General features: G+C 42.8%; 1 protein-coding gene across 3 annotated transcripts in view; it reads right to left on the reverse strand.

Moving 5' to 3' along the window:
• Positions 1 to 13,459, reverse strand: part of scaper (S-phase cyclin A-associated protein in the ER) — a 339,292-nt gene that overhangs the window by 278,089 nt on the left and 47,744 nt on the right. For all 3 annotated transcript variants that reach the window (XM_085972324.1, XM_085972323.1, XM_085972325.1), the window contains exon 4: positions 10,520 to 10,717. In XM_085972324.1, the coding sequence (XP_085828450.1) occupies positions 10,520 to 10,717 (198 nt within the window). The remainder of the gene's footprint in view (positions 1 to 10,519; positions 10,718 to 13,459) is intronic.

Below are 13,459 nucleotides of genomic sequence, written 5' to 3' on the forward strand. Positions count from 1 at the left end.
AAACTACCTGCTGTGCAGGATATCTACCCAGAGAGGTGCCGGGGGAAGGCCCTGAGAATCATTAAAGACGCGAGTCACCCCAGCCACAACCTCTTTGCCCTGCTCCCGTCCGGTAAGAGATACCGAAGCATACGGTCTCATACCAACGGGTTTCGAAACAGCTTCTACCACCAGGCCATAAGACTCATGAACGATTAATTTATTACTGTTGTTTTATTTATTATTACTGTCTATTAGTATTTTTATCATTGTTATGCCATATTTATTCCAATGTTGGGAGGACTCGTAAAAATCAACATTTCATTGTGCAGTACACACGTCTGCTGCATATATGACAAATAAAATTGAATTGAATTGAATAATATGGGTTGGTAATTGGTTGGGAGGTAGGAGACAGAGAGTAAGGATAAAGGGTTTGTTAACCGATTGGCGGAATGTGACAAGTGGTGTTCCCAATGGATCTGTGCCGGGAACGCAGCTTTTGACCATATATATTAATGACTTGGATAAAGGAATAGAAAAGTGTATATCCAAATAATCAGATGACACTAAATTAGGAGGCACAGTAAGTTGTGTGGATGGGAGCAGGAAGTTACAAAGGAACATAGACAGACAAGTGAGTGAGCAAAGCTCTGGTAGATGGAGTTCAAAGTGAGGAAGTGCGAGATCATCCACTTTGGATCACAGAAAGACAAAACAGAATATTTTCTTCATGGCGAGAGACTAGAAGCTGTGGAGGAGCTAAGAGATTTAGGTATTCAGGGACACAAATCACTAAAAGCTCGTGCACAGGTACAAAAAGTAATCAAACAGGCTAATGGAATGCTGGCCTGTATTTCAATGGGATTGGAATTCAAAAGTGAGGAAGTGATGCTTCAGTTGTACAGAGTCTTGGTCAGGCCCCATCTGGAGCCCTGTGTTCAGTTTGGGCACCTCACCTCAGGAAAGATATTTTGGCCTTTGAAAAGGTACTGCGCAGATTCACCAGAATGATACCAGGGCTTAAAGGGCTAATTTATGAAACAGGTTGCATAAACTTGGCTTGTATTCCCTTGAGTTTAGAAGTGTGAAGGGTGATCTAATCAAGGTTTCTACAATGATTAAGGGATTCGATATAGTAATTACAGAGAAACGGTTTCCTCTGGTGGGGGAGGCCAGAACAAGAAGGCGCAATCTTAAAATTAGAGCTAGGTCTTTTATAAGCACTTTTTCCACACAAAGATAGTGGAAATATGGAACTCACTCCCCCAAAAGTCTGCGAATGCTGGGCCAACTGAAATTTTCAAGACCGAGACTGATAGATTTTTGTTAGCCTGCTTGAAGTGGGCTTGATGGACCAGCTGGCCTTTTCCTGCCTGTCAATGTTGTACGAGCGTAAGGGTATCGGGATATGGAATAAAGGCTAAATGGAGTTGAGGTACAGATCAGCCATGGTTTAAATAGAATGGCGGAAAGGCTAGAAGGGCCGAATGGCCGATTCCAGTTCCTATGTTTAATTTGCCCATTCATTATTTTTATTCAGTCAGAATTGTAGTCTCGCCAACAGCTAAAGTTCCTCCCTTTTTTTACAGCAGATCTGCCAATTATCAGTGTGTTTCAGTTAACCATTTAACTCATCGCACATTCTCTTGTAGGTCTGTTCTTTTCAAGTAGACTGTTGAATGCATCAGTTAAAAGAGGAGGACGAGATCAATTGCACATAATTATTTACCTATCATTTTCACCAATTTTTTTTTGGGTATTTAGGCATAATTTTGGAAATAGTTCTTTTAAATACCTGATTATAATATTTGAGGAAATGTTTAATATCTATTATTACAGAAGAAGCATACAACATCAGGATTCATGTTTTTTCATCTTTATTTGTTAATCCCCAGCTTTTATAGAATCCAGTACAGAGTTGAACATAGCATGCCAAACTTTGAGCAGATAGTTAGCTTAGTGAAGTGCACTGGGGTGACACTTGTCGGAGAACAGCACTCTGATCGTAGCTTCTGTAAGCTCATGGTCTACAGAGCAGCAGTGATACGTCTACAGAGCAGCAGTGATACCCGCCCTGCTGTATGCCTCAGAGACCATGTACAGCAGGCACCTCAAAGCACTGGAGAGGTACCACCAACGCTGCCTCCGCAAGATCCTGCAAATCCATTGGCAGGATAGGCGCACCAACGTCAGTGTTCTTGCTCAGGCCAACATCCCCAGCATCGAAGCTCTGACCATGCTCAATCAGCTCCGATGGACGGGTCACATTGTCCGCATGCCCGATACGAGACTCCCAAAACAAGCACTCTACTCGGAGCTCCGGCACAGCAAGAGAGCCCCAGGTGGGCAGAGGAAAGGCTTCAAGGACACCCTCAAAGCCTCCTTGGAAAAGTGTAACATCCCCACCAACACCTGGGAATCCCTGGCCCAAGACCGCGCAAAGTGGAGGAGAAGCATCCGGGAAGGCGCCGAACACCTCGAGTCTCTTTGCCGGGAGCAAGCGGAAGCCAAGCGCAGGCAGCGCACGTCAACCCAAGGACCCCACCCACCCGCCCCTTCAACCACAGACTGCCCCACCTGTGACAGAGACTGCAGGTCCCGCATTGGACTAATTGGTCACCTGAGAACTCATTTTTAATGTGGAAGCAAGTCATCCTCGGTTCCGAGGGACTGCCTAAGAAGAAGAGTAGCTTCTAATCCAGAGTGTTTCTTCCAATCCCATTGGAGGTTTTACACCCCGTTTGTTAGCCAATAGCAACACACGATGCAGCCAAAGTGCAAATGAGCAAATGATTGCACACCGGAGTCTTCAAAATGTCATCCTCATCAGTATACAGCCAACACTGTTGTTTGGTCATTTTAATCCAGTCAACACACTAACTCAGTCTGTGAGCAACTAGGCAGGACTGCATAAACTTCCTGAATGCAATGAAGCTCAGCCATCGCCTTAGGCAAGAACTGCAGTTGAGCCATTCCATCTCCGTGCCAAAGAAAATAGGATGGTTCAGCCACCAAGGTATGCAGTTCACGGAGTTAGAGCAGAACATGATGCCTTAAGCTACAAGGTTTAGTTGGGAGCCACCTGATTAAAATAACAGAAGGACCAAACAATTCTGTATCTCAGTTTAGAGGTGCTGTGATGACAGCCACACTACACTGCGCTCCCATAAATTTACATGGCAGTTAACTATCAGAACAGAATCCATTGAATCCATCTGCCCTGCAAATCCATTCCCCCAGCCCCTGGAAGAAAATTAAGTACTACTGGTCATAGACTCAGGAGGGGACTGTAAGAATACTTCCACAATAGGAAGTAAAATTATATGGGGCCTAGATAGAGTGGCTAGGAAGGACCGGTTTCCCTTAGCAGAGAGGTCAATAACCAGGGGGCATAGATTTAAAGTAATTGGTAGAAGGATTAGAGGGGAGTTGAGGAGAATATTTTTCACCCAGAGGGTGGTGGGGGTCTGGAACTCACTGCCTGAAAGGGTGGTAAAGGCAGAAACCCTCATCACATTTAAAAAGTACTTGGATATGCACTTGAAGTGCCGTAACCTACAGGGCTACGGACCAAGAGCTGGAAAGTGGGATTAGGCTGGAGAGCTCTTTTTCAGCCGGCACAGACACAAATGGCCTCCTTCTATGCCGCAAACTTCTAGGATTCTACAATATGATTCCTCGAATTCCAATCACTGACAGGAGGCTAAAAGAGGGACAGTCATCCTCACTAGCTGAAGTAAAGGCATTTGTACTGGCATGTTGAACTCAAGGGGCATCAAAGAAATTTGTGTCTGAAACTACAATGATGGCACTAGCCATTAACTCTAGAATTCGGAGACAGGCTTTTTTTACCTTGACTTGCTAACCAGCCTAAATCCTGTGAAGTGATTTTAGCTATCCAGGAATCAATTAAAATAACTTTGCTGGGTACTGACTGGAATTTGTCCAGGTTTCAGTGCTTCTTAAAGGAACAAAACCTTCCTGTCATATTGTGACAGAAAAGTAACAGGAATAGAATCCATCCATGTCCTGGCTGAATAGCTCCAGATGACTTTTGGAAATGTAATAAACTTTAAACCTTCTATTGCTTTGGAGGAGACACTTCTGCAGACACCAACAATCCCACCCCTCAGTCAATCAAAAAGAAACCATTTCAAACTGTATGGGAAGGGATCCCTCTTGTTCCCCGAAAGTCAATGCTTCCTCCCTCTCACCCCTGCTAGCAGACTGACAAACCCTTACTCATTCCCTCCCCAAATGGGGAAGCCAGATGACCAGTATTAGTCAAGACTAGGATTTTAATTCATAGATACCAATTGATAAGGCCACTTGTATTTGGAGACCTCATGGTATTTGTGAACAAACTTGAGACCAAGTTCTCGTCACTGATGACTCTTCTATATAAATCAGTAAAAGGCAGATCACCAAAATTTCCAGCCTAACTTGGACCGCTAATATTCTTTCTTTGCAATGGTTCACATCAGTTTATATCATAATAAGATGTATTTTAGTAATAGATAAATAGGAGTTTATTTTTCACGCAAGCACAGTAACTTGCTTATTTGCACGGAAAACACCATTCTCCAACAATATACGAGAACTAAATATTTTGAGCCATATACATCACTTTATCTGATAATCCTTTTGCAAAGCAACTTGATTTGCTTGGAATAGGGTTTCAATAATTGGGATTGTTGGTCAATAAAGTGAATTGGCAAGAACTTCAAATTACAATTTTACAGATTTTAAATGTCCAGAAGATCTGTGCAGCTCTAAGTGCCATCACAGGCAGACATCACTAATAGCCTCTTAGTATTCACATTATTAATCAGTGCTGTTATTTGGAGTATTCAGAGTGCACCTACGTAATACAGAAAAATCACATTTAAGCCAATAGCCTTTAACATTGTGCAACACCCTTTTTTGCACGATGCTCGTAATTCATCACCTCAAATTGCTCCCATCATTACTGACAGGTCTGTAACCAGCAGTACTTCAACCCGAGTGTTATGTAACTCAAAGTGCTGTCTCCAAACAAGACAGGTTTGGAAGGACAAAAAGGTATAATTGCATTGCTGAGCATTTTGCGCAATTCAAGTGGATATTGTTCACACATCGACCACTGCACTTTAGTGAAATAGTAGAAAAAATGCTGTAACGTGGCAGCAAGAAGATTGTACATGTCCACAATTGTGTTTGACTGAAATACTAATGACAACATTGTTAATACTTCATTCACATCAGTCACATACAATTATTTGTATCATCAAATATTATCCTCCAGATACCTTTTAGCCAGAGGAAAGATTTCAGATGTCAAAACAGCTAAGGCAGGACAGTATAAAACTTTCAATCAGAAGACCCAAGTTTTAATCCCAGCTCGACTCAGCAGCCTTTGCTGCTTCTCAGGCAGGACTAGAAGCGCACCACCTGTCAGCAGATGAATGAGCTGCGTTGATAGCCAGAGAGGTTCGAGTCTAAGGACACCCTCTCCGCAGCCAATCCCAGCTAAAGGACAAAGCATGTTGGCAGAACCGCAGACTTTAAACCATCATTTAAAACTAAAAGGTTTTAGCAATAGCTTTCGTTCAAATTACAGGTTTTTTTTTTTAAATGCAAGACAACACCCATTCTTTCCAATGAGACGTAACAGATCCTATGGCACTATTTCAAAGAAGAGCAGGGGAGTTTTCCCCAGTGTCCTGGCCAATATTTATCCCTCAATCAAAGTCACTAAAACAGATTATCTGGTCATCATCATGCTGCGGTTTGTGGGAGCTTGCTGTGTGCAGATTGGCTGCCGCGTTACAACAGTGACTACACTTCAAAAAGTACTTCACTGACTGTAAAGCGCTTTGGGATGTCTGGTGGTCGTGAAAGGCGCTACATAAATGCAAGTCTGTCTTTCTTTCATTCAACAACATATCCTGATAGTTAGCGTAATCAATAAATGTTGCCTTCTCTTTGTGCAGACACCAGTAAGTTCAATGCAGTTCCATTTTGTTTTACTTTTGTAAAAAGTACATTGTACATTATTCTATAAGCTGTGACTGTACAGATGCGCATTTTCCACTACTTCAAACCGATGACTGTGGTTTGGCCAAATACTTTAAGGCTTGCATTTCTGTCCCATTCTTAGACATTTTACTTCACAGCTCCAGACTGATTAATTGGTGGTACACAGCAAGCAAAATGCAAGCGCAACACTAATACTCATCATTCCTTATTGGTCTAAGTACAGATGGAATGGCCAAGAGCAGCAAGGAGAACTGCTGGCAGCATAAAGGCCTGTTTGACATCAAACACTCCACGTGTAGTTACCGCGGCAAAGTGCGTTTATGAAACCTTCAGGGTAACCTGGCCATGTGAAAGAAACTGTTCTGCCTCCCTGAAGGCTACTATTGTCATTTATCATCGGATCCATTAGCCTGGAGCATCAGGCTACACACAGTGGATGCATTTTGTGGTTTAAATACGTGAATTTCGAGCCATTAACTGCAACTGCTTTTGTACAGCCTAAGGCACTGTCCAGAGCTAGGAAAGAAAAATGTACAAAACAGCTGATCTTCTTACACAGCTAACTGTCTACAACCTAACCACAATCCTCCCATCTGCACTTTCAACCACAATCAGGCACCAGAGCCCCTGTCTACTGAGCATATGACATTATACTGATTGACAGAATTACACTGTAATCAATAATAATACAGGTCTTCTATTAAAAGTAAAATGTACCATGTACATATCTACCCAAATTAAACAAAAACACAAAAGGATCATGGTTACCTCCCAGAATTCTTCAAATCCTCAGGAGTAGATTTATATTCTGTAACAAAATAATTAGAATATTTGCAAATCCCAGTCGAACTTTAATGATCTCCATCCATTCCTCAGACAGTTGTTTTCAGATCCTTTGTATCGTGGAACGATTCGCAGGCTGATTAACAGTCTGACAGGCCGCGACGTGAACGCGCCTTCCATGGCCGTAACCAACTTTATACCAGCTGATAGGGTGGTTGGCCCTATATGGCGGGAGGGTTTTATGGGCTTCCACAACCCATATAATGGGTGTGGCGGGGGGGGGGGGAAGGCAGCCACACCGACACCCACCAGACGCGAGTATCCCAATGGATGTCAACCCAGAATTTAGAGCCGCAGCTCCGGTCTCCACTCGCCGGGACTGCGTGGAGCGGAGTTCGAACCCCTCCACCTTCTGACTCAGAGGCGGGAATGCTACCACTCATCGAATGGCTCGCTCCATTCAAGACAGTTGAAGCAGTTTGAATAGCAATTTTCTCTCAGTCAACGAGAGCTGACGAACGTATCTCTCTACTTGCAATATAGTGAAATTCAAGTGTACGCTTGGGGCAAGAGTGCAGTTTTCTTTAGTACAGGAAACTCTCGATTTACCGGCACCCAAACAACCGGAAATCTCGGTTAACCGGCAAGATTCAGGAGTAGGTTCAGTTAAGTTTTACTTCATATTAGTGGCCGTTCCTGGATCTGTGGCTGTGTCATCGGGGTTCCTGCACTTGTTGCTAAGCAACAGGGACGCTTGGTCTGTGGCCGGGGTTCCTGCAGCTGTTGCTAAGCAACAGGGAAGCCTGGGATTTGTTGCTGTGTACGGAGCTCTCGTACCTTTTAACTATACATCTCTGTAATCCGGACTTTTTGATAAACCGGCACCACGCCGGTCCCGGATAAAAAAAGAGTTTCCTGCAACAGCCACCACATTACCCACTCCAGCTAAAGCACGAACATTCTGAGCCAGTGAATACTGCCTGCACTGGCTTTAATGATTCATTCCAATTAGTCAGTAGCAATTTTGATGGTAATGTGGTGAGCCAACTAGCAGATTTTTCACCACTTCCCCTTAGAAAAAGTATCCCAACTCCACTAGTGTCTTGTAATTTAAAAAATACACAACACCCGTTTCCAGCAATCAAATCATGACTGTGAATGATCAGATAGATAGACTTGCATTTATATAGCACCTTTCTCGACCTCAGGACGTCTCAAAGCACTTTACAGCTAATGAAGTACTTTTGAAATGTAGTCACTGTTGTAATGTAGGAAACGCGGCAGCCAATTTGCACACAGCAAACTCCCAAACAGCAATATGATAATAACCTGTTTAAGAGATGTTGATTGAGGAATAAATATTGGCTAGGACACCGGGGAGAACTCCCCTACTCTTCTTCAAAATAGTGCCATGGGATCTTTTATGCTCACCTAAGAGGGCAGACGGGGTCTCCGTTTAACGCCTCATCCAAAAGACGGCACCTCCGACAGTGCAGCACTCCCTCAGCACTGTACTGGAGTGCCAACATGGAAAGAAAAAGAATGTGCATGTATATAGCCCCTTTCCAGAACATCCCAAAGCACTTCACAAACCTATGAATTACTTTTGAATTAGTCACTGTTGTTCTGTTTCACACAGCAAATTAGATGAATGACTGGTTCAACTGCTTTCACTGATGTTGGCAACAGGAGAACATCCTGCTCTTCTTCAAATCGTGCCCTGGGATCTTTTATTCCCATCAGAACCAATGAACCGCCATACAGGGATTCAGTGAACATCTCTGCACTGAACTGAACTGTCAGCCTAGGTTATGCGCTCAAATCCAGGAACAGGACTTGAACTCTCAACCTTCGGATTCTGAGGCAAGAGTGCTACCAACTGAGCCAAGCTGACACTAATGTAGAATAATAAACAGTGCTTATGCTTTTAGGTTTACAGCAACTGTGCAGCAAATTTTGTTTTTTTTCAGTCCTGGATAATTTAGGGTTTAGAGCAGACTAATAAAACCGCTGTATTATAAAATTAATTTAATCTTATGCAACACAAGCAGTGCACAGTTCAAAATTGCTCAGTGACAGGTGTAGCGAAACTTAGATCAGAAAACGCTTCTGATTGCTCTTTAATGCGTCTTATTCTAAATTGCCAGAGTCTGAAAATAGTTTACAAGAACAAAGTTATCAAAAACGGGGCAGAAAATGCACCAAGGAATTATATGCCACCCATGCACTGGTTTAAAATTGGTCATCAATCTCACTCTATAATCAGACATGGTTGCAGGAATGTTGTGATATGTCATTTACTAGGAAGGGTTAAAGCCCAATTCAGACACTAAGCAGGGAAACACAAGAATGTCCAAAGAATGTTAAGCCTCAATACTGCCATCTACTGTAAACAAACAATGCATTCACAGTCGGCGACATTGCACCAGCCAACAGCTACTTTGGAGATTAAATGGACATAAACTCATACAACCTACATTAACCAAGATAGGAGAAAACGTTGAATCAAATCCCAACCCAAATCAAGGGTAAAATGATCATCCGGTGCCATCATTTGCATCACAACTGGAGGAGAACGATGACACATCTCTGTTGCAGCAAGATCCCTTTCCTCCAGGATGCTAAGTTAAGGAGCCCAGCTAATATATAATTCACATCATTAGCTATAGATCTCAGAATGTGAGAATAGGATTTAAAATGCTATGCTAGTCAAACGCTCATGGAAAACTGTGATTTCTGTGCTGCAAGGACCACAGAAAGCACGGTGGCATAGTGGTTAGCACTGTTGCCTCACAGCGCCAGGGACCCGGGTTCGAATCCGGCCTCGGGTGACTGTCTGTGTGGAGTTTGCACATTCTCCCCGTGTTTGCGTGGGTTTCCTCCGGGTGCTCCAGTTTCCTCCCACAGTCCAAAGCTGTGCAGGTTAGGTTGATTGGCTATGATAAAAAAAATTGACCCTTAGTGTTAGGGGGGATTAAATACGTGGGGTTACGGGGATAGGGCTTGGGTGGGATGGCTGTCGGTGTAGGGACCGGGTGCTAGGGTTTGGATGATCAGCCATGATCTCGTTGAATGGCGGAGCAGGCTCGAATGGCCTGCTCCTATCTTCTATGTTTCTATGAAATATCTTCTGTGGAAAACAGCTATGGAGGCGATAGTCTTTCGGGAAAGGGACGGGTGCAGGAACTACATTTTGCAGAAATATTCCTCATGAGATTAATTATATGAGTTGGACTCAACAATAAGGCAGATTGTATATAGTCTGTACATTCTATGTAAATTGCCTTTCTTCAGCCTCTCCTAATATATATTTGCATATATACACAAATACAATATAGTTAAAAAAATCAATATTAAGGTTTTGATCTCCTAACTATCACGGATTATACTTTGATTGAAACAATCTCCAAACTTTCATAGATTTATTTTTCTTAAAAGAGTGCCCATGTGTTTTAAGAATCTATTTACAGTATATTATAGATTCCATACAGCATATACTTCCCAATTTGGGTTGGAGACCAGAGCAGCCTCACCCACAGACTTCTTTATATAATAAAACCTCTCCTTTGTGAACTAATAAAACATACTCGATTCCATTGAGGTACTTTGAAAATGTTTGATTCAGTTTAAAGTACTGTGGAGTTAAATCCGATTTTGGCAAGATAAGCAAATGTAGAAGGGTCAAGTTATCCAACACAAGCAAGAACGAGCTGAATACAGAACTAAAAGATCATACCTTACATTCCACCACACTCTGGTCTGACTCGCACGTGACATAAATTTCATCCACTGCTCGTCTAAGATTGTCAAAGAGGAATGCCCAATAGCGTGCTCGTAAGTCAATCTTCCGGGGCTGCCGGCCCTTTGTTGGACTCTTCTCCACTGGGTTCTTCTCCCCAACAGTGCTCAATGAAGATTTTTCTGTTGCAGCAGCCTGCAATAGAAATGGAGATGGCAGTTTCATGATACAGTGCGTATTGCACAACAGGAGAGCTCTCACGATTACACAGAAATGGTCATCAAACTCATAAACCAATGAAGGAAGTGACTTCAAAAGTATTAATACCTGTACATTCAAGGGATTCCTCAGAAAACCACAAGTTAATTGCTTTGCTTAGAACATTTAGAAACGTATGTGGCAAGTTGGTGTAGCAATAGATTCTCCAACATTCTGTTCTGCATGCAACATTAGGAAGGCACTGACTCTCAAAGATTTCCCACTCCATAAATCTCAAATCTTAGCTGTGCCAGGCACTCTCCCACAAGGAGGAAAAGAAAAATCAGAAGGCAAGTGGTCCCCAAACTGCTCCTGTGCACTTTCCAAAAGCAGTTAGCATTGGCAGAAGCCTGGGAACATATTAGCTGTCCACCTCATCAGCCAGGCATGGAGTACTGTGAGGAGAGATCGATGCGGGAGGGGGGGGGAGAGAATGAGGAAAACTATAAACTTATAAATGGAGACTCCAAAAACTAATAATGCTGCAGCAACGTGCTAAAATGCACAGGGCTTGAAATTACCGATGGAAGTATAACTCATCTCACGGATCAGTGAACGCAATCCGGAATTTACGCTTCTTTGCTACACAGCGCTACAACATGCAGGAGGCTTCTCGTGTGGCTTTCCCCACAGGCCAGTGATCTTGTCAGCCACTGATGTTACGATGTAATAGTTCGACAGCCTTAAATTTGAATCCTGAGCAGGACTTGTTACTAAATATCAAGAATATAATTTACCTTCACGTGTAAAGAACTCGAGTAATATGTTAGGTCTGAGAGTTTCTGTTAAGTTACAGTTTAAAGAATATGTCACGGCTTTATGTATAATTTTTTTTTTTTAAAGAGGTATTCAATTTTGGATAAAAACTGTGGGCCATTTTGAGAACTTTTCCCCCCACACAATCATTGAATCAAAAGAATGACTTGCATTTGTGCAGCGCCTCATCAAATGTCTCAAAGTGTTTCACATACAATTAACTATCTTGAAATGCAGTCACTTGTGTAGGCAAGGCTACTACTACCTGAGCCAAGCCGACATTCGCAGGTAACAGTTGAGCGTGATTTAAACTTCCAAAGATTTTGTGAAAATATCCGTAAGTTACGAAATGCATGTACATACAGAACTAACCACGGTGTAATGGTCAATCAGCCTGACAATGCCCGCTGCCTCAACTCAAAAATGAAGAATGGCCTCTTGGATGAGGTACTAGAAGACTGCCAACATCCACAGAACTGTACCCCAGCATAACTAGCCAGCTTCAGTAGATGACAGGGAAAAGGACAGATTGGATGAGGGAGCGCGCAAGGAAAATGCAAGCCTTGCCAATGTCTATGGCACAACAAAATTATAATGGCCACCTTTTAGAATTTGTTCCCATGGTTCAAAACACTTGACAGAACTTTACTTTGTGAGTAAACAACTGAAATTTACAGTATTAATATATGGCTAGTGCCCCTTGTGTTTAAAAGCGAGTCTCTGGTAGACACAATGAACTTGTTAGAATGGGACTTGTATCTTTTTTCCCCTCCATGCTTACTCAAGCATTTCAAAGACTGTTTAACTAACTTTCAGCAAGTTACTAACCATAATACGCTGTGGTTTTCTACATCTGAGGATCACACAGATAAGCATCACTGCAAATGTGCATAAAGAAAATTCACTTCAAAGCCGTGTACCAGGGAGTTAAAGGGCATTGGACAAAGGTTTGCAATGAAATGTTTTAAATCAAAACTATTCACTAAATCAGCAGAAACTGGAGACTTTGATGGTAGAATGGATAACAATCTCCTGAAGGACATTTACCTGGTTTGAAGCAGGGGGTGAGGGGTTAAGAAAGTCCACATATTCCAAGAGTTACGTCATAGATGCCTGTACCGCTGGGGTTAAATCTGATGTGGACAGAAACCTCATGAGCACACAAGATTCTAAGGGGGATTGACAGGGTAGATGCCGAGAGGTTGTTTCCCCTGGCTGGAGAGTCTAGAACTAGGGGGCAGAGTCTCAGGATAAGGGTCGGCCATTTAAGACTAAGAGGAGAAGGGGGAATTTCTTCACTCACTCACTCAGAGGGTTGTGAATCTTTGGAATTCCCCCAAAAGGCTGTGGATGCTGAGTCAGTATAGTCAAGGCTGAGATGGATATTTTGGACTCTAGGGGAATCAAGAGATATGGAGATCGGGCAGGAAAGTGGAGTTAAGGTCGAAGATCAGCCATGATCTTATTGAATGGCTGAGAAGGCTCGAAGGGCCATATGGTCTATTCCTGCTCCTAATTCTTATGTTATCACACTGTCAATGTAATACTGCACCATTGGTTGGAAGAATACTGCAGCTCAATATATACAGTGCCATATCACATTTCTCAGGATGTCCCAAAGCACCTCACATACAATGAATTACTGTCACTGTTGCTAGGTCGTCACCTGCAATTTTGTCCTTCAGGCCAACCTATCTATCCTTAACTCTTGGCACATTATACAGGTAGAGCCCATTACTAATATTTGGTCAATGTTTTAACTAAGATTTGAGCCACTTCCTAGTTCTTCTCAATCTTTGCTGCCTAGGCTCAAACTATAGTGAAGAGCTCTTCCCCGCCCCCCCCCCCCCACTAACATGCTGGGGGGCAGGGGTTTATTAACAATAGAATCTCCCGAGACTGTAGGTGCAAGCACGAAAAAGA

This window comes from Somniosus microcephalus, chromosome 32, assembly GCF_052327205.1.
Source record: "Somniosus microcephalus isolate GS21.2 chromosome 32, FLI_Smic_1.0, whole genome shotgun sequence".
Taxonomy (NCBI): domain Eukaryota; kingdom Metazoa; phylum Chordata; class Chondrichthyes; order Squaliformes; family Somniosidae; genus Somniosus; species Somniosus microcephalus.